This window comes from Lissotriton helveticus, chromosome 8, assembly GCF_964261635.1.
Source record: "Lissotriton helveticus chromosome 8, aLisHel1.1, whole genome shotgun sequence".
NCBI lineage: Eukaryota > Metazoa > Chordata > Amphibia > Caudata > Salamandridae > Lissotriton > Lissotriton helveticus.
Window position 1 is genome coordinate 1,591,098,111 of NC_136069.1, and position 26,040 is coordinate 1,591,124,150.

At 45.6% G+C, this 26,040-nt stretch overlaps 1 protein-coding gene across 2 annotated transcripts in view; it reads right to left on the minus strand.

Annotated features, from left to right (window-relative positions):
- The window catches only part of STARD10 (StAR related lipid transfer domain containing 10), a 344,653-nt gene that overhangs the window by 7,143 nt on the left and 311,470 nt on the right, over window positions 1-26,040 (minus strand). For both annotated transcript variants that reach the window (XM_078658614.1, XM_078658615.1), the window contains one exon: window positions 23,748-23,800. In XM_078658614.1, coding sequence (XP_078514740.1) covers window positions 23,748-23,800 — 53 coding nt within the window. The remainder of the gene's footprint in view (window positions 1-23,747; window positions 23,801-26,040) is intronic.

Here is a 26,040-nt window from a genome sequence, read left to right on the forward strand (position 1 = left end):
TAGTACCACTCAGGCGCGTAGGTGCGGGATCCCTGGCTCGTCAGCCCGCTGCTCAAGGGAGCTTTAAAGTTACAAATGGGGGTGGGGAACCCCATTACCATCGGCAACCCCAGTACACGGCCTATCCCTGCTGATGAGGGGTAATACCCCGAAACACGTGTCCAGGGATGGCGAAGACAGCGAAGATAGCAGAAGATCGAAAGATGATGCATCGCGAACACTTTACTACATTGACCAGAGTCCTTAGGGGCGACACCGCCGGTGTGTGAGTAGTGTGCGACCCCACCCCATTTGTAACTTTAAAGCTCCCTCGAGCAGCGGGCTGACGAGCCTGGGATCCCGCACCTACGCGCCTGAGTGGTACTATACCTGGCAGATATTGGCAGCCATCGGCAACCCCAGTACACGGCCTATCCCTGCTGATGAGGGGTAATACCCCGAAACACGTGTCCAGGGATGGTGAAGACAGCGAAGATAGCAGAAGATCGAAAGATGATGCATCGCGAACACTTTACTACATTGACCAGAGTCCTTAGGGGCGACACCGCCGGTGTGTGAGTAGTGTGCGACCCCACCCCATTTGTAACTTTGAAGCTCCCTCGAGCAGCGGGCTGACGAGCCTGGGATCCCGCACCTACGCGCCTGAGTGGTACTATACCTGGCAGATATTGGCAGCCATCGGCAACCCCAGTACACGGCCTATCCCTGCTGATGAGGGGTAATACCCCGAAACACGTGTCCAGGGATGGTGAAGACAGCGAAGATAGCAGAAGATCGAAAGATGATGCATCGCGAACACTTTACTACATTGACCAGAGTCGTTAGGGGCGACACCGCCGGTGTGTGAGTAGTGTGCGACCCCACCCCATTTGTAACTTTAAAGCTCCCTCGAGCAGCGGGCTGACGAGCCTGGGATCCCGCACCTACGCGCCTGAGTGGTACTATACCTGGCAGATATTGGCAGCCATCGGCAACCCCAGTACACGGCCTATCCCTGCTGATGAGGGGTAATACCCCGAAACACGTGTCCAGGGATGGTGAAGACAGCGAAGATAGCAGAAGATCGAAAGATGATGCATCGCGAACACTTTACTACATTGACCAGAGTCCTTAGGGGCGACACCGCCGGTGTGTGAGTAGTGTGCGACCCCACCCCATTTGTAACTTTAAAGCTCCCTCGAGCAGCGGGCTGACGAGCCTGGGATCCCGCACCTACGCGCCTGAGTGGTACTATACCTGGCAGATATTGGCAGCCATCGGCAACCCCAGTACACGGCCTATCCCTGCTGATGAGGGGTAATACCCCGAAACACGTGTCCAGGGATGGTGAAGACAGCGAAGATAGCAGAAGATCGAAAGATGATGCATCGCGAACACTTTACTACATTGACCAGAGTCCTTAGGGGCGACACCGCCGGTGTGTGAGTAGTGTGCGACCCCACCCCATTTGTAACTTTGAAGCTCCCTCGAGCAGCGGGCTGACGAGCCTGGGATCCCGCACCTACGCGCCTGAGTGGTACTATACCTGGCAGATATTGGCAGCCATCGGCAACCCCAGTACACGGCCTATCCCTGCTGATGAGGGGTAATACCCCGAAACACATGTCCAGGGATGGTGAAGACAGCGAAGATAGCAGAAGATCGAAAGATGATGCATCGCGAACACTTTACTACATTGACCAGAGTCCTTAGGGGCGACACCGCCGGTGTGTGAGTAGTGTGCGACCCCACCCCATTTGTAACTTTAAAGCTCCCTCGAGCAGCGGGCTGACGAGCCTGGGATCCCGCACCTACGCGCCTGAGTGGTACTATACCTGGCAGATATTGGCAGCCATCGGCAACCCCAGTACACGGCCTATCCCTGCTGATGAGGGGTAATACCCCGAAACACGTGTCCAGGGATGGTGAAGACAGCGAAGATAGCAGAAGATCGAAAGATGATGCATCGCGAACACTTTACTACATTGACCAGAGTCCTTAGGGGCGACACCGCCGGTGTGTGAGTAGTGTGCGACCCCACCCCATTTGTAACATTTTATTTGTTCACTTCAGCGATTTAGTTAATTGCCTTGATTTGAATGTTCCAGGGTTATATTATGAGCTCCTACAAATTATTCATATATTTGTTTATGGTACATTCATAACGCGCTTCCAGCAAAGCAACATGTACTGTTATGGTACAATTTAAAATAAGGTTACTACAAACATACAAAAAGAGAACAGGCAGGACCATGAAATCCATAAAGTCCATGAGGAAAGAAGGAAATGGAACCAATTAAAACATGAAAATTATTATGCAGCTATTATTCAACAAAGGACAAATGTATGTCAGATCAAAATTTATCAAGAAGTGGACACCCAGTTCTCCTCACTGACTGATGATGGGAAAGGTAACATGTCTTGGCAGATCTTAAATGCAGAAGTGCTGCCAACTGTCTGGATGGTGTGTAATCCAGATGGCAAAGACAGGAGACGAACTAAACAAAGCAATCATGAAGCAGAAGGAACACAAACAAAAATCTGTAGATAGCAAATGCAACCGCAATAACGCAAACTCCTGACTTTGTGCCCAAAAGGGTGGGCAATAAAATCTACTTTGCTGGTAGAATTGGCAGAATATGGAGTTCCTGCTGAATTCAGCCAACCGCTGCGTGGCGGAGTTCTTTCTTGTGTGCAGCTTGCCAACGGTAGGTTGGCAAGTGCGAGTGAGATCTGGAGTCCCCTAGCACGATTCTTTGGTCACTAGGAGGGTACATGGTGAGATTTCCTCAACGCGGGTGGTCGTGGCCGTTGGCGGTCAGAAAGCTGCCTCTCGAGTAAAAAACTTCCAATCAAGAGGGAGCAAAACAAACTTGAGAAGCAATACCCTCTAGCACGCCATGTGGTGCCATTCGCACTGATGTTTCAGCACGGAACAAGCTCCCAGAACTAAAAATCACTACAAACAGCGCAACGTGCCTAATTCCGCCCGTTCGCGGAACATGGCGGAATCTCGCTGGGTTTTTATGTAACTCCACGGAATTACGCGGAGTGAAACTCCACGAGTTCCACCTAGCAGATCCTGCTGGTTGTAGTTAACTAGGAATATGAAGTATTAATGTACGTATGTTTGTATGACTCTGCACATGTTGAATTATGATCCACAAACCTAGCCATAGATCAACGGCGTGCTGTACAAGGTGGCTGAAGACAGAGTGCAGCATAGAGGTAAAGTGAAGAGAGGATGACGTGGGACAGGGAGTGTAGTGTCGGGGAAAAGAAGTGAGAGGGGAGAAGTGGGGTTCTTGGGAGGAGCAAGGACCCAAGAGAGGACATCTTATTAAGAGTCTGGTTACAGACAAGATACAGAGGGCCAGATGTATCAAGGTTTTCCTTCGCCCGTGTGCCACGGTAGGAGGTTCAAGGGTGACACAAAACCTAAGCTCAATTTATCAAGCCATGCAAGGATATTGTTGTTATTAATATGTAAGCAAATATGGATGATTACTAAATCTGATACATTGAAGGGTATAAATTACTGATGTAAATACAACTCAAATAGAAGAGAGTGAGAACATTATTTGACATTTGTCTTTTGTGAATTGTGCACATTGGATCAAGTGCATGTACTTGTATTTATGATAAGACATGGAAATTCGCCAAAATGCTATTCCTCCCCAGGTGAGGAGTAAAGAGGAGAAGTATCTTTATTTCCCTTCGTTTTTGCTCTTTCTAAGTATGCTGCATTCTGAAGAACACTGAGAAAGAGGAAAATGCCGCTCAGGACTGTGTTTGTGCAGGAAGGTGTTCCATCCTACACAAAAACAATCCTGTCTACATTGCAGGCACCCTTGCACCATGACGCAAGGGTGCCAGCGTTGGCGCTATGGAGCCAAACGTGCACCAGGACTAGGAAAGGACAGGAGTGCACCATTAATGGTAAGTACAGCGCATTCCTGCCCTTTCCATTTCACGCAGCAGGGCGGCTTGCTGCGTGAAAGAATGATAAATGTGGCCCAGAGTGACCAGTTGCTGCCTTAAAACTTCTTGAGTTCTTTTCTTTAGTGACGGAGAGATGGAACTGGTTAGAATCCAACTGGGGTGGAGCTCCACACCTTGCAATGTGGCCGCAGAAGCCCTGGCACCTCATCTTCTCCTTCCAGCATGTCCTCGTCTCTCATGAAGAGGTTCTGTTCCTGCATATCCTTCAAACTTATCTTAGGCACCGGGTCATGTGAGGTGGTATCGTCGACTACATTGTAGAGAATGCAACAGGTCTTGAAGATGATGTAGGCTGGAATGAGGAGCCAGAGGGTCTCACTGAGAGAAGGAGTTATGCTATAAAATTTCAGAAGAACTTTGCCGCGATCCGCAGAAGCGTGAATGCGTTTTTTTGGAGGGTCAGATGGGATATTGGATGCCAGTTAAGGCGTTACCTCCACAAAGGTGACATAGGATCCACACCTCGACAGTTATTTGTAAGTCCTCTTCAGAAAGAAGTGGCTTTACATTGTGGAACAGGGACTATTAACCTATGGATTTCCATTATTAAATATTAAACGCCCCTATCTCACCAATTGTCAATAAACACTATTTTTGGGAAATTGTAATTTTAACATTTGGTGGTACATCATAATTTTTTCAGAAAATGACTACAATATATTTTAGCTTTCATTAGTAAGTCATGTGCATTCACTGATGTCATCAAAGGCTGTGGATCAAAATCATTGACAAAGCCCAGGTAGCTCTGATACGTAAGAAGTTCTTTTGATTTAATAAGGCTTTGCATATATTGACATCTGATTGTTAACATTAGCAATCTTAATTGATCTTCAATCCTCAAAGCAGAGTTTGACTGTCAGGAAAGGACCTTCCCTTTGCATGGCTTGTGGTCGAATTACTGCTGGCCCAGACGCCACGTGGTAAGAAAAGACTTGATGTTCAGTGTTCACATTTCATTGCTGTCCTGTAGGGGAAAGGTGTGGCACAACAACCAGAGCGGCTGACTCCGGAGCATGTGGCTCACGGTTCAATCCCCGGCACAAGCGGCAGCTTAGCTCAGCATCATGCGACTCTGGGCAATAGCTCACTTAATCTCCCCGAAAGCTCCCCAGAGCCTGGATACCCCTATTATTAAGGATGCCATGAATTGGATTCCTCACGCTAAGCATTATGCAGCACAACTTTAAAGTATTCGGTGCCTCCTTAACGCCTCATAATCTTTCTGATCGATTGATAAATCTAAAGTCTCTGTAACATCGAATGTATCTAAAATGTGTTTTTTCTCTTTTATACTAGTAATAGACTTCAGCAAACTAGTCCTGGTCTTCTATGTTGGGAATCTCATTTTCTGGATAGGTTTTCTAATATCCTTTTCCCCAAGAGAATATGGTGGGCTCACTTCATGTGCCTGCTAGGATCATCTCCTATCCAGTGGTGTTTAAGGAGATCTGGACCATGGCCTAAATCCATCCAACTTTTCTCAGTACAAGTTGCTCACTCGCCGTTTCAGTTTGGAAAATTTTGTTTCCTACTTGACTCTGTGCTCCAGCTTGACTCTACACTTCACTTCATCTATGACCTCCTGTTGCTCCTCCATGTCCTTTGGACTGGACCTTTGGGAGGGTTTTTTCTGCAATCCAGTTTTTTCCTTCAAAGTAGTATTTGCTTTGGCAGTACTATACAACATGCAGTTCAAATCTGCGGCCTGGTATAGCCACTAGAAGCAAAAGGCCAAATCTGCAAACACATTTGTCCATCAAGAAAACCTGCTTTGCACATTGACACTAAAAATGTAGCTTAGAGGATTGGGAGAGGTATACCCCGAAACCGGTCCCAGGATGCTTGTTTCCGGTCTAGGGAGAAGCTGACTCGGCATTACTGTGTGTGGACTGTTCCCATGGGGAGCAGGGTCAAGACTAATATACATGTGGCTGGGTCCAAACTGGGGTGAAGTGGCATGCCAAATAACGATGGATTAAACCCAGATCTGTGACTGAGGTGAGTGTTTTGAAAAGTTTCAGCACTCCATCTATCATTTTATTTTGTGATGTTGCTATGTGCACCCTAAATGGCTATGGGAATGCCCTGACGTGGGTCCATTGCTCGCTGTGCCACTGGATTCAAACTAGCCTGGCTGATGGGGGGTGATACCCCCGAAACTGGTCCCAGGATGCATGTTTTCAGTCCAGGGAGGACTTGGCTTGGAAGTTGGGTGGGACTGTTCCCATGGGGAGCAGGGTAAAGGCTGATTTGCATGTGGCTAGGTCCAAACTGAGGTCAGGAGGCGAGCAAAATAACTAAGGACTAAACCCAGATCTGTGACCCAGGTGAGTGTTTGAAAAGTTTCAACACTCCGTCCATCATTTTATTTTGTGATGTTGCTTGAGAGGTATAACCAGTGGCAGAGGACAACAGCAAAAGAGAATCCTTTATGAAACCATTCATACTTGATTGGTTTCCATGTTTATATCAACAACTGTGAAACTCACAGGCTTCGTTCAGGAACCCTCGTTGTCAGTTACACCCATACCGTGGCAAGAAATTAATTACTTCATACCCTTAGAAAAACGTACACACCTCATTTCTAAGGAGCAACTGAAAATAGCAGTGGACACGCTGGCCATTCTCAGACTCTGTTTCAGCAAGGCTATCCTAGCCAGGCTTTCTCAGTCTTGCCTGGGTCTGCCAAAAGCCATTTACAATCTGCAGACATATTGATTAATTCATCCATAAAACCGCTCTATCTCTTCCATTTCCTGGAGCTTCATTGGTAGCAATTACATTTTTGGCTAACCTTCAAGCTATGGTGCATTGCCTCTAAGGTAATACACATGACCAGCCATCTTCGCATTGCTGCTCTGTCGTCCACCTGCAGAGGTCATAGAAACCCACGATGCTGAGATGTGCTGAGGCCTGAGGTCCCCAGGTTCAGAACATTCATCACCCAAAAACCTTCCACAACCAGGGCTGAAACTCTTGCAATTAGGATTAGAACCCACTCTCTCCTGCCCTTCAGGAAACAGCTGAAGACTCATCTTTTCTCCCTAGACTAGCTTTACCTTCTATTTTTATATTCCATTACAAACGTGGCAGGCAGGGTATTTTGCCAAGATATGTGTGGAAGTAGGCAAGAGTAAAGTGTCTGGTGTAGTAGATGAAACAGTGGGGGAAAAGTAATAGGAAGAAATGTGTAAGAAATTAAAAAAAGAGTACGAGGAAGAAGGGACGATCCAAAGTGTATTTTATAATGAAAGATAAGAGCAAAACACTTTTAGTGGAAACAGATTCTCATCATCATCATCATCATCATCATCATCTTTATTTCGGCAACATGTGCCATAAAGGTACAAATGACATTAGATCTAATACAGTAAATGTTAAAATATGTACAACCATTAAAACATATAAAATCAGTGAACAAATATAAGGACTAGCCATTCTGTATGCTAAAAATGTCTACATCACAGTTTATCATTTTAACAATTTATCATAATTCCCCATCTAAAAGATATCTCCTCTTATGCCAAACTATCCCCAGATATTTGGCTACGGCAAAGACTATATGCCCTGATAAATCGGTCTTAAGAACCCTATATGCTTGCAAGCAGTGGGAGAAACCCAGGTTTTTACATAGTGGGACGATCCATGTCTTCCGCGCCTGCACATAAGCACTACAAAAGAACAATATTTGCAAATCAGTTTCCTGTTCAGATTTGCACCCTGGGCAATGAGACGGGGAAAAATCTGCCCATTTACTAGTGTAGGCCCGTAATGGTAAACTGCCATACCTCCATTGGAGATACAGTTTCCTGATTAGTATTGGGGATATGGTACCTAAAACAGTTTCAAACCTATAGCTGTCCTTTATTATTAAAAATGATGACGTTAGGGTGCCAAGGCCGCTTCCTTGCAGGTGAATAGCCATTTTACTTTCCTGGTACTGGGTAATGAGCTGCCTTCGTGTAACCCCGGGACATGATGAAAACGGGTCAGACCATAAGGTGGGTAGCCCTAACTTCCCTAATTCTTTCTTAATATAATTTAGCCAGGGAATTTTCCTGATGTTTGGGAGGGTAAGAATTTCCTGCAATTCTAGCCTGTAATTCGCTAGCTCTGGTACAGACCAAATCCTGCGCCAGAATAATAGGGGCCGCAGGCCGATGTCTTCATCAAGAGGTCTTAAGGCCAGGTCGAGTCTAATGGGCAGCAGCGGAGTGGTTGGAGGAAGTGATAGGAGCTGTCTGATAAATTTATTCTCAGTTACTACCAGATCGCGATTACACGTGTGGCCCCAAAGTTCGCTTCCATACATAATAACTCCCCTGGCTTGTGCTCTATAGATCTCTAGGGAGGGACCCACCGGCTTAAAAGAAGATTTGTTCTTAGAGACTAATTTAATGATCCCGCCTGCTATTTGGGCCAGCTTTATTTGTGATTTCTCCCCTTGGTGCGCCCATGACATTTTTTCGTTTAGGGTGATTCCTAAGTACTCAAAGGTTCGAACCCTCTCTAGTACGTTAGGTCCAATGTACGGATTAGGGCGGGTTCTGACGGGGGGGTTGAAGACCATATATTTGGTCCATGATCTTTACAAAATGCCTCGAAACCATTGAGAACTCGCTGGATCCCCATTGGGGACTTGGAGAGCAGCAGGGTGTCATCCGCAAACATAATTGCCGGCACCCTGCTGCCTCCAAGTTTGGGAGTGTCAGTATTCTCGACCCCATTCAGGTGCGCAATTACCCCATTGACATAAAGGCAGAACAGGGTCGGTGCAAGCACACAGCCCTGCCTAACCCCCCTGTCAACGGGGAATTTGTTGGACAATATCCCCTCCCTACCACATCTGACCTGAGCGTAGTTACCAGTGTGTAGTCTGATAATCATAGTTAAAAGATGTTGTGGAACCCCTAAGCCAGAGAGGACAGACCAAAGTTTCCTACGAGGTACCAGGTCGAAAGCTGCTCGTAGGTCAACGAATACAGTATAGAGGCTGCCACCCTCCAACTGTACCGTTTTCCAAAATATAATAGCAAGTCCAAAGACTTGATCTATGGTGGACACTTTGTTCCTGAAACCCGCTTGGTATGGGCTCAGGACTGAATGGTCTTGCATCCATTCCAATAAACGATCCAGAATCAACCTGGCAAAAATCTTTTGGGGGACGTCTATTAGACTAATAGGCCTTTAGTTGGCTGGGAGCAGAGAAGAACCCTTCTTGAAGATGGGGACAATCTCTTCCCCCAGCCAAGTAGCAGGCACCGGCATCCCCCCCAGAATTTCGTTGAATAAAACCTGGTATGGAGCCCAAATCATGGGTTCGTTTTTTAATAAGTCACCAGGGAGTTTGTCCAACCCAGGTGCCTTTTCTGAGGCAAGTCTAGCTATAGCTGCCCCTACTTCTGGCAGGGTAAATTTGTCCATATCCAGAGGCGGCGTGGGGGTCATGCCTACCGTCGAATCATCTTGGACCCGGGTAAAATCTATGTTAGCCGCAGTGTACAGGGATCTAAAATGATCCTCCCACACACTTGGTGCGATATTGGCCTCGACTACCGGGGTAGGATCAGCCGAGCCATTTTTTACAATCTGCCAGAATTTCCTGGCATCACGGAACTTAAGAGCATCAGTCATATCTACCCAATTACCATAGTCCCATTCGGTCTTGGCATTATAAATTAGATTTTTGTACTCCTTCCTCTTAATTCTGACCAAGGAAATATTATGCTGTTGCTTCATAGCCGCTAGTAGGTCAGCCTTGGCCTTTCTACAGGCGGCATTGTACCATGAGGCACGTGTCCCCCTGCCTTTTCCTTTGCCTTGCCTCTGCTCAGGATTTAGAACATCAGCTAAGGTGCTACACAACTCTAGATGGAATACACCGAGTTCTCTATAAGTCTCCTCAGGCGTGACGGGATTGTGTATAAGGTTGTCAACCTTTTCCAAAACTAGAGTAGCTTTTGCATACAACCTCTGAATATCCTTAGGATTTCCCAGAATTTTGGGCCAGCGGACTCTACGCCGATTAGTAGATAAGATCGTTCTGGAATTCATACGATCATTGCCATCCTGTATTTGGATAGTGACACCCGGAACCGACATTTTTAGGATCAGCACATTGTGATCGCTGTCGATTCGGGGAATTACATTAAAGTCCACAATTCTGGCCCATTCGGACATTTCCACAAATATGTAGTCTAATCTCGAATTATGCCCCATTTTATTAAAGGTCGGTTTAGGTGGAATGTCACCACTTACCCGGCCATTGCAGGCCCTTCCAGAATTTGCTAGGGTCAAACAAATAATTTGCGTTGCTAAAGGCGACCAGGACTTCACTAGTGGGCCAGCCAATTTCGGGATTCCCCAATGTTCATCTTCCTCATTGGTTGTACCTTCTAGGAATAATGGAAGGGGCTCAAATTGGCAATTGAAATCTCCCCCAACCACATACGGGATACCCTGGGGGAAAGTGCTCAAGAACAGCGCTAGTTCCTCAACGGTACTAGAAACTTTTGTTATACCTACTGGTCTTGAGTAAACATTTATCAATGCCAATTTTGTTACATCAGACCATTCCAAGAGTACGCATTGAACATCTAGGGAATTAGTTGGTAAAGCCCGAGCTTTGCAGCCCAGGTGGGAAGCCACCCAGATAAGTAATCCACCAGACGGGCGTCCCTTCCCCTTCGCCCAGGTAGAGAATGTATCAAAACCTGCACGCTGATGGTCCTCTCTTGCCCATGTCTCCTGAAAGAGGCAAACATCCTTTGAGTCTATGAATGCCCCCCAGTCAGGGGAATCAAATTTATTAGCTAAACCCGCCAAGTTCCAGGAGACAATGGAAATAGAACCCCTTTCACAGAGATCTGTTTTAAAAGAGTTAATCGGCCCATTTGCCGCCGAGTCGCCCAGATTGGGCGTAGGCTGCAAATTATTCTGGTTACGCGGGCTAGAACTCCTCTTATTAGAAAGGGGGGATGTTTCTTGCTCAACCTAGATATGATGAGCTTACAATGCCTGTCTGAACCCCCCCTTATGGCTTCACGGTCCATCCTCCCCGCCACAGATAGGTTACTAGAGTTTGGCTGTCAATCCACCATCTCTAGACAACTGTATCTGTTAGCGGTCGGGAGGCCATACCAATTACCCCTATGTGCTTGTTCTCTGAAACCCTGTAAGGCCCAGGTACCCCAATTTCCATTCCTGGCAGGACGCCCTACAGTATGCCAGTTACTGTCATTATTCCAATCACGTATTAGTCCACTCCTGGGGGGGTAAAAAAAGGAAAGGCGTTGTGTTGTGATCCCCTCATGTCTGTCCTGGATATTCCAGGTACATATGTAATCAGCAGTGTGGGGGTCCGCAAAGTTGACCAATATACAGTCGCCCTGAACCGTTTTCCTTTCGTGAACCACCCATGCTACCCTACGCACTGTCAAGATCTTACTAGTTAGATTCGGAGGTAGGGGCCGGTTTATATTTAGCCAATGTTGAACTTTATTTTTTAGAGACCAATTAGCTTCCTCCTCAGCCTCACCCAGTTCTGGGACCCCCGTCATGAACATCACATGAGGGCTTGCCTGAGGAGGCAGGTTCACCGGTCGTCTCCTATGTGGCCCACCGTCATTATTGTTCTTATTTGACTGCATCAAATGATCCCTGGGAGGAATGGGCCCCTCTCTCAAAGGGGTAGCACAGGTTCTCATTTTGGGTGCAGTTGACTTCACAGAAGAGGAGTCAGGCTTAGATTTGGGGTTAGTCACAATTGTTGATGGTTTTTTAATGACAGGAGCACTGGGTTTGTACTTGGGTTAGTTCCCCCTGCTTTGTTAATCCCCCTAGAATTTACTGTTTTTGGGGCATCACACAGGTCAGCTATCTTTTTTTCAATACGAGCTAGTCTTGTCTCAATAGGGGTGAGGTAGAGTTTAAAAAGTTCAGCAATCCTAGGTAGGAGTGAAATGGTTACCTCATCATCCCTAACACTAATCCTATCTAAAGCGCCCGAGGCTTCTACATTCACACTAGAGGTAGCTTCATTAGTGGGGGCATTACTAGGGCAATCAGTAGCTATAGTCAGGTTTTGGGCAGGAGCCACCGGGGTCTTCCTCGAATGTTGTTTGCCCCTCCCCATTATGTTGTTTGACTTAGATTTTTTGGGAATGGCTCCCTCCCTCCTAGCCTTCTGCTGGATGTTGCTCAAATCAGTGGGTGGAGTGGTAGCGACTAAGTCTGGGATTTTGTCTAGATCTACACATATTTGTGGGTCTGAAGAGAGGTGGGATACTGAGAGGTCTACCGTAGCGGGTAAGCTCTGTCTATGAGCGTGTATGTCGGCTTTAACTATTATAGGGGTTAGTAAGGGGGCCCGAGCCATGGATTGCTCAGGGGTTTTGGCTGTGGCAAACTGACCCATGGAGGATCTTTTTGCAAGGGCAAGATCTTGAGATACTCTCCGTCCCAACGAGGTGATTTCTTGGTCTATGAAAGAATTAGCCCTTAAAAAGAAATTATCCAAAGTGCCGGTTTGTAGTGGGCCCCCCGCTGCCGTCTTGCTTCTAGACCCTCTTGTGCACATGGTTATCAAAATAAATACTAGCCACAAAAGTCTCTACAACAATAATGTTCCTAGTTACAAACAAGTACGTAATGAAATAGTATTAAACGTGCACCTACATGTGGGTCCAATCTGAGTTCAGGGGTTAGACGGGTGGCCCAGCCCGGCCTTACACGGCCTCTAACAGGCTACAACGGGCCCGCCCTTGGCCCGGGCTTAGCCCCGGGCTGAGTTACGCGCGCGTCCCGCATGCACGTTACGATCACTCCTTTAAAGGGAGGAGACACAGGAGGGGGCGGGAAGAGGACCTGCTGCGGCCGATCAGCGCCGCTGGGCAGGCTGGTCCTCGCAGTCCCGCCTCTGTCCGTGTGTGGCGCTGGCGTTCCAACACAGTCCTCAGGGTCCCAGGTGGACAGGGAAAACAACCAAAGCAAGCGAGCGGCCCCCGGGAGTAGTGGCGAAGTGGTCAGACAACCAGGTAGTACGGCGATGTCCGTGTCAGCAGCAGCCCTTCAACCAGAGACCAAAAGGCACCCACCGGATACACACTCTGCAGGATCTTTTGAGCAGGAGGGGGCGGGAAGAGGACCAGCTGCGGCCGATCAGCGCCACTGGGCAGGCTGGTCCTCGCATTCCCGCCTCTATCCGTGTGTGGGGCTGGCGTTCCAACACAGTCCTCAGGGTCCCAGGTGGACAGGGAAAACAAGGGTCCAAAGCAAGCGAGCGGCACACGCGGAGCAGGGGCCGCGAGAAGTGGCGAAGTGGTCAGACAACCAAGTAGTACGGCGATGTCCGTGTCAGCAGCAGCCCTCCAACCAGAGACCAAAAGGCACAGATTCTGTGTACACCATAATTCCAAGAGAATGGTTTGAGGAAAATTGTCCCAAAGTGTTTCTCTAACCGTGAGATGTTTACAGTGGAGAGATACAAAGGAAGATGTATCAATATTTTGTTTATATTTGGTCAAAAGCAGCATTCAAATGTCATGAACTGTGTGAGGCAAGGGTCGAGCCCCCAACTTTACAACAGGGGCACCAGGATGACCTGCACAGGTTTCTCTAGCATCCTCCCCAGCCACAGAGGAGGCAACAAGCCACGTTGCACATGGAGCTCTGGTTCGCACGTCTTCTTCTGCATGCACCCGTTAACTGAGTGCTCTGCATCACCACCTTTATTAACCACACCCAGTCACACCCAACCAATGACACAAGGAGTCTATAAAGGACCAATCAGTGGTGTAGCACAAGGCCCTAAAGCCCCCGCGGTGCAGGGGCCCTAGCTGCAGGGGGCGTCAACACCATAGTACGCAGGCCTGAGAGGTCCACATTAAATCCGGAGCGGGGGCCACTCCATGTTGCAGGGGGGCCCCCTCAACTTTCGTTACGCTACTGGGACCACTAGAGGCCTCAGATATACAAACCCAAGACACAACCTATTCCCCTTTGTTAAAAAAAAAGCATGAACACATATATGAAAATATAAACATCGCAACTCCTCGATTAGACTTTGCGGTGCTAGCACTAGTCTTCCAGATCTAGTTGTATGAGGTAAAAGGGGAGGCGCCTTCACTGGCATCTCTGGAGAAGAGTCGGATGCTTGACAGGTGGACTTGCCTCACCTCGTGAGATCTGGTGCTGATAAACATTATAGTAAATGCATGCTTGAAGTGCAAGGAGTCCCTGGTTATGGACTTTTCAGGTCATTGGGCAGTTACCTTATGTTCTTTTTTTGCCACAACTCTTAGCAGTTCAGCATCAAATGGAGCATCAGTCTTGTGCGTCTGCTTTTGCTCAACAAGAAGTCGGTCTCCTTCTTCGAAGACCATGTCTCAAATGCCCGTGGGCTTATTGGGGTAAGCCTTCATTTTGCATTTGTGAGAGGTGTCTGTGACCCGAATCTCATAAGGGTCTATTGACCGACAGGTGGTCCGTTGTGGTATCTGTGTCCCAAGTGCTCTCTTGAACAGCAAACTTTCTACAGTCGTGCAATGTTGGGTGGAATTGGTAAGCACAGAGGGCTGTGTGTAAATTTGACTTCAGGTTTATTCCTCTCAGCGCAGCATGCTGAACCACCCTTTCAATGTATTCATAAATCGCTTGACCGCGCTGTTTGCCTGTGGCCAGCGACTTGTACTTTTCTGATGTTTGATGTTAAAACTACTAAGAAACTCCTTGAACTCTCTGCCGTTGAAAGGTGGACCGTTGTCAGATTTGAGAATGGAAAGAACACTCCAGGCTGCGAAAATGTCATCCAGCCTCTGGATAACTTTGTCATGTGTGGTCTTCTAGTAGAGGAAAACGTTAGTTCTCATTGAAAACTTCCATGAGATGAAGTCCATTATTGATGGGTCCGAAGAAGTCAGCCGCAATTCACTCCCAGGCCTGTTTAGGCAGATTCAACATATTCAGCAGGTGCTACATTGTTTTGGGAGACAGGCAGCTGCATAGATGACAAGCTTTCAGTTCCCTTTCAAGTCGCTCATCAAAGGTGCTGGAACCACACTCGATCCCTGAAGACTCTTTTAGTGGCCGCAACGCCACAATATCCTTCATGTGTCAGCTCAATAACGTGTTGCCTCAGGCTTTCAGGGATAACTATTCTTGTTCTTTGAGGATGAATCCATCATGTGTAACAGAAAGTTCTTCCTGAACATTCTTGAATTTCCGGTACTCAGCGTAATCGGTAAGAGGTCGAGTCTGTTTTCTCAATGACTGCGTCGCAATTATTTCTTTAAGTTTGAACTTGTCTCTATCAGTGCTTGTAGCTGCCAAAATCTGTTCAATAGATTGAGATACAGGCGCATTTGACTTTATTGCAAAATGGACGTAGGCCTCAGCCGCTTTAGATGTTGTACTATGATGTTGTAACGGCACTAATAAAAAGTAGCCTGCAGGGTTTGATCCTCCTTCCACCAGCGTCTGCACAGCATTGAAATCATACTCCTGCAGACACAACCGACACCTCTCGATGCGAGGGGCAATCTTGACTTTTGGATTTCAAAAAATGGTGAGCAATGCCTGATGATCTGTGACAAGGGTGAAATACTTTCCATACAGAAACACATGGAAGTGTTCACATGCTCATACTACAGCTAAGCTTTCGTTCTCAGGTTGAGAATAAGCACACTTGGTCTGGGATAAACTCCAGCTAGCATAGGCCACAATGTGTCTCTGAAGATTGGGCTGTCCATTGTGTTGGGCAAGGAACGCACCCAACCACACCGAGCTCTCATCTACCACAATTGCTGTATACAATTTCAGATCAAAATAAGCTATTTCAGTTGCATTTTCAATTGCGTGCTTTATGTGCTTCAAGCTCCGTTCACATTTAGATGACCATTCAAACAGAACATCTTGCCTTGTTAGTTCTCTCAGAGGAGCCCTCACAGTAGAAAAGTCATGAATGTACCTGGAGCAGTAGCTGGCCATGCTTAAGAAAGATCGCCATGGTTACATCTTCTGGAGGGCAAGTAGACGACAATGCTTGTACCTTTTCAGGGTCAAGAGACATCCCCTTTTCAAAGAAACTATGCCCAAAGAATGCAAGACTGTTTTCATACAGTAAATGTCCTGCCATTGGAGAGGTAGGCAAAGGCTGCGGGAAAGAAAACTATTTCATAATGGTTGGTAACACGAAAGAGAAGCTAAATGCGTTATGGAGAGACAAGAAAATGGACACCAAAAAGTTCCAGAAGCACTCTAGGAACTCCCACAAAGCCAACCGGCAACATAGACCTGTCCAATGGCAGGACATTTACTGTATGCAGAAAGGAGAATTGACAGCGGAACTCACTTTCTTTTTCTTCTGAGACATCACTCTGTGGGCCTGTGCCTTGTATTTGTGCTTACTTTTCATACTAAACGCTGATTCCATTTAGGATTCTCCAGCTTCCATACCAGCAGCCTGTTGATTAGCTTGTTCCTCCACCCTTGCAATCATGAGCACTTTCTCCAAACTGAGCATTTCCCGGAGCATGAGGCGTCAGAACGAATCGTAGAGGCAAACATCGATAACTCTAAGATGCATGGCTTTTTCATCATTGAATTCACTGAGTTTACAATGCTTTTTGAGCTTATTATGTCTTTCAACAAACGTATCCATCGTCTCACCAGGTTTCCGCCTTGCTTTGTTGAAAGTGTACCTTTCATAGTTGACATTCGCCATTGGATTGAACTTGGCTTCCAAAGTCCTCTTGATTTGACAGTATGAAATTTCATCAGCTTGTGATATTTTCTTCATCACTTCTTTTGCTCTGTCACCTGCCAGGTTCTTTAAGTATATGATGATCTTTCTGTTATCTGCTTCTTCTATAGCATCTATGAAGCCATCAAACATTTTGATGCAGGCACTCCAGCTGGTGCCAATATTTTGCTTTTGGCGGTATCAGTGGCATCAACCCTGACTTAAGGTATGATGACTGGACCCGTCTACTCTAGACTCAAACACCATGATAGAGCCCCATAAGAGGACCCAGAGTCTGGAAAAAGTGTTTCTGGGCACAAAGCAGCTGCATCATACAGATTACCCTGACTGAGATGTCCTCTTTCTCTCCTCTACAGCTTTCCACTTGCAGTGCAAAACTAAAATCAGAATGGCCAGAATATCCTAAGCATTCACCCTACATTCACCAATCAGCGGTGCCTCCCTGGATCTTTACAAAGTTCACACAGTTCATGTACAGTACTTATGGGAAACATCCTTTACAACGCAACTTTTACCACGCAGTGCCTTTACGACACAACTTTTACAACGCAAACCATTACAACGCATTGCGCTGGGGGGCGAGGTAGGATAGGGAATAGATTTAATTTACTATCCAACACCTTCCCTACTATCCACGGGGACTGGAGTTGGAATAGTAAATTAAACTATTCACTATCCAGCACCCCAAAGCGCTGTGCGTTGTAAAGGCATGCGTTGTAAATACCGTGTTGTAAAGGCATGCGTGGTAAAAGTATGCGTTGTAATGTCATACATCCGTACTTATGCACCAATCATACTCTGTCCCAGCATTTTCACCAATCAGCCAAAACTCCTGTTCCTATACATAAGTCATAATAATAATCAATAATAACCCAGTATTTGTAAAGCGCAAACTGATCACCGGTAAGGGTCTCAAGGCGCTCGGGCCGTTGGGGAGATTAAGTGAGTTACTGCCCAGAGTCACATGATGCTGAGCTGATCTGCCTATGCCGCTGGGAATCGAACCGTGAGCCCCACACTCCAGAGTCAGCCGCCCTGGCCGCTGCACCACACCTCTCCCTTCATAGACAGAACTAAGCAGCCAATCACATTCACCATATTAGGAAACCAGAAATCAGAGCATGGCTCCAAACATTAAACTAACTACCTCTGATAGCTATGTTAAACCAATGCTCCATTCTCAGATACACAGAGAGCAATATGCAGCCCACTCACTGCCTACCTACTAATCCATAAATGCGAACAACCATTTTGATGTACCAGGGTGCCCCATAGTAAAAATAATATCACATTATCTAACCTTTACGTATTCATTTAAAATACCTTTGCAATTTCAAATACCCTAGGGGTGCAGGTATCCACCAGAGATCCCCTCATCAAAAGGCCAGTGTGCCACAATCTGCTTGAAATGGCAGCAACATCATTTAAACTCCAGAATTACAAAGCAGGACACCTTTCTGTGAAGTGATTGAACAAAGAGAGGCTCCAGCATCCACTCTGTTAGAAGGAGCTCCATGAAGAGCAGGCTGGAAAGCAGGTCAGCTGCAGTGAGGCTCTTTACTTATTTAAAGGTATATTAAAGGCTTCAGATGCTGAGCTGCCTCTTTGGAGATATGGAGGCAGTTTAGAGTGAGAACAGCTATACAACAGTACTTTATCCTAATTTCCTGACATCAGACTTCATCTGGCTCAAAACCTGTTCTGTCCTCGCGAGCGAGCGGCATCCTGCCACATCTTGAAGACAGTGCGGAGAGCAAACCTCCATATAAGAGGAGGCAGATGCTGTTTTTATGGTAACTGGCAACCCTGTTATAGGTCAGAAATACTGGGTTATCTGCTAGAGATTTCAATCTTATGATATATCAGAGCGCTTTACATGAGTATCAGACCATACTTGCAGGTTACATAGGGGAAGATGTATCAAGCCTTTTGCGAATTTCGGCCTTTGCGAATCGCAAAAGGCTTTTTTGCATTTTTTGAAATGTATCAAAAAAATCGGAAAATAAAGAATGGCAAAAATGTGCGATTCCTTATTTTGCTTAAGCATTTAAGGAATCGCAAATTTTGCGATGTATGTGGGTTTTAGAAATTGCGAATTGGGGTTTAGAAATCGGAAATTACCACCAACTTGTAGTTGGTGGTAATTTGCGATTTCATTTAAAAATGCCCTATTTGGCATTTGTGAAGGTGGCATGTGACGCACATGCATGCCCATAGGGCATGTATGTGCGCCATATGCACACACATGTAAATTTCAGGGGTGCAGCAGGGTGTCTTTGAGACACCCCTGCACCCTTGAAATTATTCTCAATTTGCGAATTCGCAAATTGCGATTAGCAAATTAAGAAATATTTCACAATCATTCCTATGGGCCTCCTGGCCCATAGGAATGCATTGGAAATTATTCCTTAATTGCGAATTCGCAAATTGCGAATTCGCAAATAAGGAAGACTAAGAAATTGCTAAAAAATAGCGATTTTCTAAATACATTCCATTTTGCGATTTCTAAATAGCGATTCCTTAAAAATCGCTATTTAGAAATCGCAAAATGGAATCTTGATACCTCTACCCCTAAGTTACAAAGGTTACACAGTTATTAGGGCCTGGCAACATAGTGACATGTAAGGTCGAGACAAACTAAAAGGACATATACGTAAGGGAAAAAGCAGGCAAGGGGAGAGATTCAGGGGAGGGGGGTGAGAGCAGGGGAAGTAGGCAGAGAATGGAGGTGGGAAAGAGGCAGGGATGGTGAGAGACACCGCATGGAAAGAGGAGGTGGAGGGTGGCGGGGACACAGCCAGTAGACGAGTCAGAGCTGCGTCCAAAGTCCAGTATGCTGTGATCCCAGGGGAAGTGGTATAATTTCCCCATCTCTGTTGCGAGAGGCTCTCTTTACGAGTTGGACTCTCTCAGAGGGGTCTCTGAGACTCCAACTGTGTAACCTTTGTAACAATGTAACCTGCAATTATGGTCTGATACTCATGAAAAGCGCTCTGATACCTCCGGGTCTAGCCTGCACTATATAAAACCTTTAAAATAAATAAATAAATATGGATTTAGAAAAGATGCCACTGAGGCAGCATCAGTCTATAAACAGTGTTTCGTTCTACTGAAAAAAAGACACAAATTGGTCCAGCATGAAAGGTTGGGCTGCATTTTCTAATGGTGGCAAAATTACCTGCTTCTGTCATCAAGTCTATGTTATTATTAGCATTGTCATTACTATACGTAATATCAATAGCAATAATACCTCACCTGTCACTGAACGCCTCCTAGATTATGAGCACCACAGCTCTTTGATATAATGGCCTTAACTTCATAACCAGTTATTTTGACTTGGCTGATTTGGGTACATGCAACATCAAAATTTAACAACGCGGATTTTAAACGCTCAGACTGCTGTACCAGACTTACTTTTCCAATGATTGCACAGACCCTCTTGGAACAGGTGAGATGCACCTCCCTTGACATTGTGTCACATGTACATCACATATGTATCAAGGACATTCTGGGTGCACCTTTTCATGATATATATATATCTCAATTGGACAGTTGAGGGGTAACAATAAAATTACAAGTACATTCAGGGTAATGGAATGATAAGGGAGCCACAGGCCCTCATGCAAACATTTCAAATGAACCCCCATGTCCAGTGGGTAATAAAAACAGAAGTATGGGGCAGAGGCCCTCTCACCTCCTTGGTCCCCAGTGGCGCTGTACGGCTGCACAACTCAAAGCTACATCCGTGTTTGAGGACTACTTCATCAATTTTAGTCGTGGACCTCAACCTCTCGCTTCAACAATAGGTCAACCAAGAGACCCAAGGACCTTGTCACCATAATAGTGCCTCAAAGGACATTATCCACTCGAGACACTCTCAGAGCATTATGGCTTCTAGAACTAGTGTCCCCAAGCTTCAACTGTGCCAACTGGCTTAATATTAGGCTCGAGGGTCCTTATTTACAAAATACTTTAAAATGTTGCCGCAATACAAGTGCTAAACCTGAACAGGCATTAACTACCGCGTCACCCCTGCCCCAAGTCCTGGCATTGGCTCTCAGTGGCTAGAAGAATAGTCCTTTGTGTTGTTCATTACAGGGCCACTTTAGGAATTTTTGGAGCCTCAGGTAAAGTTGGGGCCCCCTCGTTGGGAACAAGTTTGACTTTGATATGCAGCTCAGTTAATTCAATCCGTCTTGTTGCCAAATAATATTACATTATTAGTTAACTGCTAAAAGCTCAAGTCTACCGGCCAAAGAGCACTCAAAAAAAATGATACAAGCATTGATGAAGGCATTTCCTTTTAGATATATATTTGGTGACTTACAAAAACAACATAACATTTTACTTAGAGTTCAGTGTCTACCCTGCTTGCTCCTCCCATTGCAGAAAAGAGACAATAAGCTCAATCTGATGGAAGTTGATTGGGCCAGCACTTAATATTAATATAAAACAGATGCACTTAGAGCTAAAGTTGTAGCATGAATTGCTGGATATATGTAAATCCCACAAATCCCACATCAGAGCTGACATTCTTGATGCAACAATAAAAACCATAGCACTATCCTGAACATGTATCAGAGGGCCCCTTGGAAGGTGGGGGCTGGTGGCTAATTTGCCCCTTTGCCCATGTCTTAAAACTCATCAGGTGATCCAGAAATAGGGCCACTCTTCCTTCTCAAACCTCAGGCTCTCCTGCCAGAGGAGGATTGTCAGATCCAGAATGGTGCCAGAGATGATCCTTTCCCCGTATAAAATAAATTCTTTATGGGGCGTCTTCTCTGTACAAATTTACATGCTCCCAAAGCAGATTGGGATAACTAACAACTGCTTAGAATTCAGAAGGGCCAGAAAGATAGGCTGCTTCCTGCAACCTAATTACAAAGAAGCACTGGTCAGTCAGTGTACACAAGAGGAGCTGTTATCCCTCAAACCTCTCCCGCTACACGAGTCACTGATTACTGTACGCCTACATCCTTCCACTGTGCATGCTTATACGTACAGCGATGTGTATCAAACCATGCTACACCATATCTTCAAACCCTGCATCTCGCACACCACACGGGTCTAGCTACCACCTTCGCCCTATCAAACATTCACTTCAGAGGGTCGCCACGAACCTGATGTAAATTGGAGTGCACCCAGTGCTTAATTTGTGCCAGTGGTTTCCAGTGCTCGGCACCGGCACGTAATTGTCAACACCAACCCTTATGAAACTCTGCCACATGGTGGCGCTGTTTGTCTAATTTAGAAATGAGCATAAAACAGTTATTTAATAATTTAATATTCTTTAAAAATGACTAATACCTTCTGCCCAAGCCATTCTTATAGCTTGGGAGGCACGGAACATTCTGAAGGTTCACACTTGTAGGAGTGTGATGGTTAGCAGTTCGGTTGGTACCTTAATAGGTAGGGCAGGTAGGGTTAATGGATGGTACAAGCTGCAGTGACCTACTGACGAGGGCCCTGGCACTTATTATTTATTTATTTTCTGAAATTAAGCACTGCTTGCAAAGGAAGTTCAGTTGTAGTTGTTTGCACTCACTAGCGTGTTTTCAGGACTACCTCTGCACCAGGATACCTTCCCGAGCGATAGTGCGATCCGCGAATTGCATAACATAACATTCCCGCAGCTGGCCAAGAACATCACCGAGAGAACAGGCCTTCCAAACCAGCCTGGATCTATTGGTGACATTCTGCACTACCCTCGCTCTGTGGTTGCCCACCACAATGACACAATGTCCCTTCAGAAGACTACACACAAAAGTTTTTAAGTGACTTACTCGTGTGGTACTCATAATTCCAGCATTAAGCCAAGAGTAGGCCAGCAATAGACCTGACTTAGTTCTGGAACTCATACGTAAGCCAGGAATACGACATGAGAAAGTCACACTTACTCATACATCAATCTTCAAGCACTGGACCTTGGCCTGCTAAAAGAATTACAAAGTCCAATCGTAATTTCTCGGATAATTCATAGATTGTGGCGTGTGCAGATTTGCTTCCAGCTCTGTCGATCATCACATTTTTTTAAAAATAATACTTTGTGAATTTTAAAAAGAAAAGATGTGTCCTGGGGTATCTTATTGTCCATTTTGTGGCGACTGAGGTTAGGCACGCTGCGTCAATATGTTGTCATAGTGAAACTCAGTGTCAGTCACAAGTAAAGAATTTACATCATATTTTAAAAAGCTTGAGAGACAGAACAGCAAGGAAACAACAAATACTGCATGGTTACAAAGACAGGAGATTTTTAATTGATGGTCTTGTTAAGTAAAAGTACATATTCCCTTGAACTAGAACTTCAAATTTGATGAAAAACACAGAGTGGATGGTATATTTTCGTGATACAATCAGAGTTTTTAAACTGAACACTAGAGTTGACATGAATTATTGTAAAATATACCGCAAATGGTTGCCGCATGCTTTCTATTTGTACCCTAGCTTGCACCTAGCAATCCGGTTTGGAATCTTGAACCTGATCATTCTGGGCTTTTCAGGTTTGACTCCTGATGCTTTCGCACCGTTTAAGACATCTTTTGGACACATGGAAGGGAGTCAAATATCTAATGCAGAAGAGATGAACCCGCTGCAGAGTCTTATGGAATGCAGAGAGTAAAATGTAGGATGGAATCTCCCAGTTGTGTCTTACTGTGGAATACAAGTGAGGTCTACTTGGATGATGTCATATGTGTGAAACAAAGCAATATATATTTGGAAGTTCTATAGAGCTCTACATGTCTCCTTTAGGTTACTTCAGAGTACTGAAGGTAAAAAAGTCAACTTTGACTATGGTTGTTGCAGTCTGATGGGTGAGGTAACATCTTTCTGGAGAGACCCAGAAGATCAGACTACAGCGACCCTACAACATTGAATTTTTGCTCCTGCCCCCATATTCCGTATTTCAACACTGATCCCACTGCTCGAGGGTCTGGCAATACAAGACCCTGACTCTAATCCATTTACCAAGTTTACTAGAAGACCAGGGAAGCCATGAGTCACTCACCTTTGGTGCCAAAAATTGTGACGACTTGTTCACCACCCATTTTGGCAAGGACCCTAAAAGGAATGGAGGAAACCAAAGCATTAGATGCAGAGTCAATCAATGGTCAATGCATTTCTTCTAACAAGACAAATCAAGCACACTGGGTCACTCGGATGACTTGAAGATTTGTTCACACAGCCGTCACCTTATATGATATGTCCTAGCATTTTTGCGAAAGCAGCGTTTGTGTACATTGCTGGTCTGGCAGTTACAGGGGCTGAAATCTTGTGTCCATCTCCAGTCACTCACTTGGAGCCTCATCTCCCATCTCAATTGGAGACAAGAACAAGTAGCATTTAATACATTTCTAGGTTTGGGTTTCGTGGAGCTTGGCCAACATGTTTCACTGTGAATCCCCCGTTTTAGCTTCATTGCCTCACACTTCCCTTTCTCATTTCTCGATTCAAGGAACTTCTTCCTTAAGTCTGACCTCTGAATATTGTCTCCACTCACTTGAAATTGATATTTTGTATCCCAATGTTTTGCATGGAGGGCAAATAGAGATGGGGCTGTAATGTTGGACTATCTTCCTTCGCCCTCCTGATAGCCTCCATCTTGCTGGTCACCCGTACTAGTCCTAGGTGAGCCATGTGTGTCTGAAAATTCCACAAACGAGTGTCTGTAAAATTTCTGATTCCTTTTGTGTATCCACATTGCTTTCTAGTGCTTTTAAATATTTTATATGCCCGACTATTTTCAACTGCATGTTCAGTCATCTGTGGGGAGTTACATTTTTAAACCACCATTGGCAATGCCAGTGGGTGTGGCTTTTATCTAAAGTGCCTATACAGTCACTGGTGAGTTTAGGCACTGAATAACTCATCACATATGTACTCTGCCATTCATCCTTGCGCTCATGCATCCATCATTCTAAGGGCTGACTCGTTCTTGCATCCCTCCCACTCACAGTCCACAATAAAACATGCACGAAATCTCAACACACATATGCAAAATAAAATCCTTACTAATATAATAAAGAGAGAGCCCAAACCTTTGAGGCGGGTAATCTCAGGAACCACAGCACCAATCACAACACCCAATACAGCGTTGGAAAGGGCAGTTGCAGCAGAAGGACATAGGCTATGCAGACGCCCAACATATACATTTAAAAGGTAAAAGAACCGTGCCACCAAAGTAGTCCTTTGTGGGCGTGTCTGCGTTGTGCTGTGGGCGTGTGCTGGGGGCGTGACAAACACTGGGGGCGTGTGGTACATTCCGCCCTTCATGCCACGTCTCATATCGTATGCTAATCCCACCCTGCTCCCTTTAAATACCCCTGCACCCCATAATCATAACCCACCCTTACTACTCAAAATACCTCAACACCCTTAAACACTAACCCATCTTAACCCTATAAATATACCCTGTACCCCAAAACCCAAACCTATCCCTAAACCCTAAAAATATCCCTGTACCCCAAAACCCAAACCTAGCCCTGAACCCTATAAATACCCCTCTACCTCAAAACTCAAACCTACCCCTGAACCCTAAAAATACCACTGTATCACAAAACCCAAACCTAGCCCTGAACCCTAAAAATACCACTGTACCCTAATACCCAAACCTAGCCCTGAACACTAAAAATACCCCTGTACCCCAAAACCCATACCTAGCCCGAAACCCTAAAACTACCCCTGTACCCCAGAACCCTAACCTATATTTGAACCCTTAAAATACCCAAACACCCCAAAACATATACCTCAGTACCCCAAAACATATACCCCTATACCCATACTTACCGTATCCAATTATTTTTAAAAAACATGCTTTTACCATTCATGCATTTACAACGAATTTCGTTGTAAATGTATGCGTGGTAAAAGCATATAAAATGTAATGCCATGCGTTATAATGGCATTGCGGATTCATGGTACTTTCGTAATGAAAGTATGCGAAGTGATGGTATGCGGAAAGAAAGTTGCGGAATAATGGGTGTTTACCCTCCCCCGGTAAGTACATTGGTGGCACGGCAGCCCACATCTCCAGCAACATACTCATATTTTTTCACCACCCATTTGAAAAATGCACAGGTCCCTCTCATTGATGGCCAGTACGACATACACTTTTAGACACACCTCCCGCCACAAGTTCTAGAGTGCGAACTTTAGAGCTGGGGAGCTACGTTTGAATCTCGGCATCAGCTCAACATCCTGTGATTCCAGGCAAATCGCTTTGTCTCCCCGTGCCTACCACAAATGAATGTGTTCTTCTGTAATGTAAATTGTGCTCATGCCATGTTGTCGAGTTCGCGCTA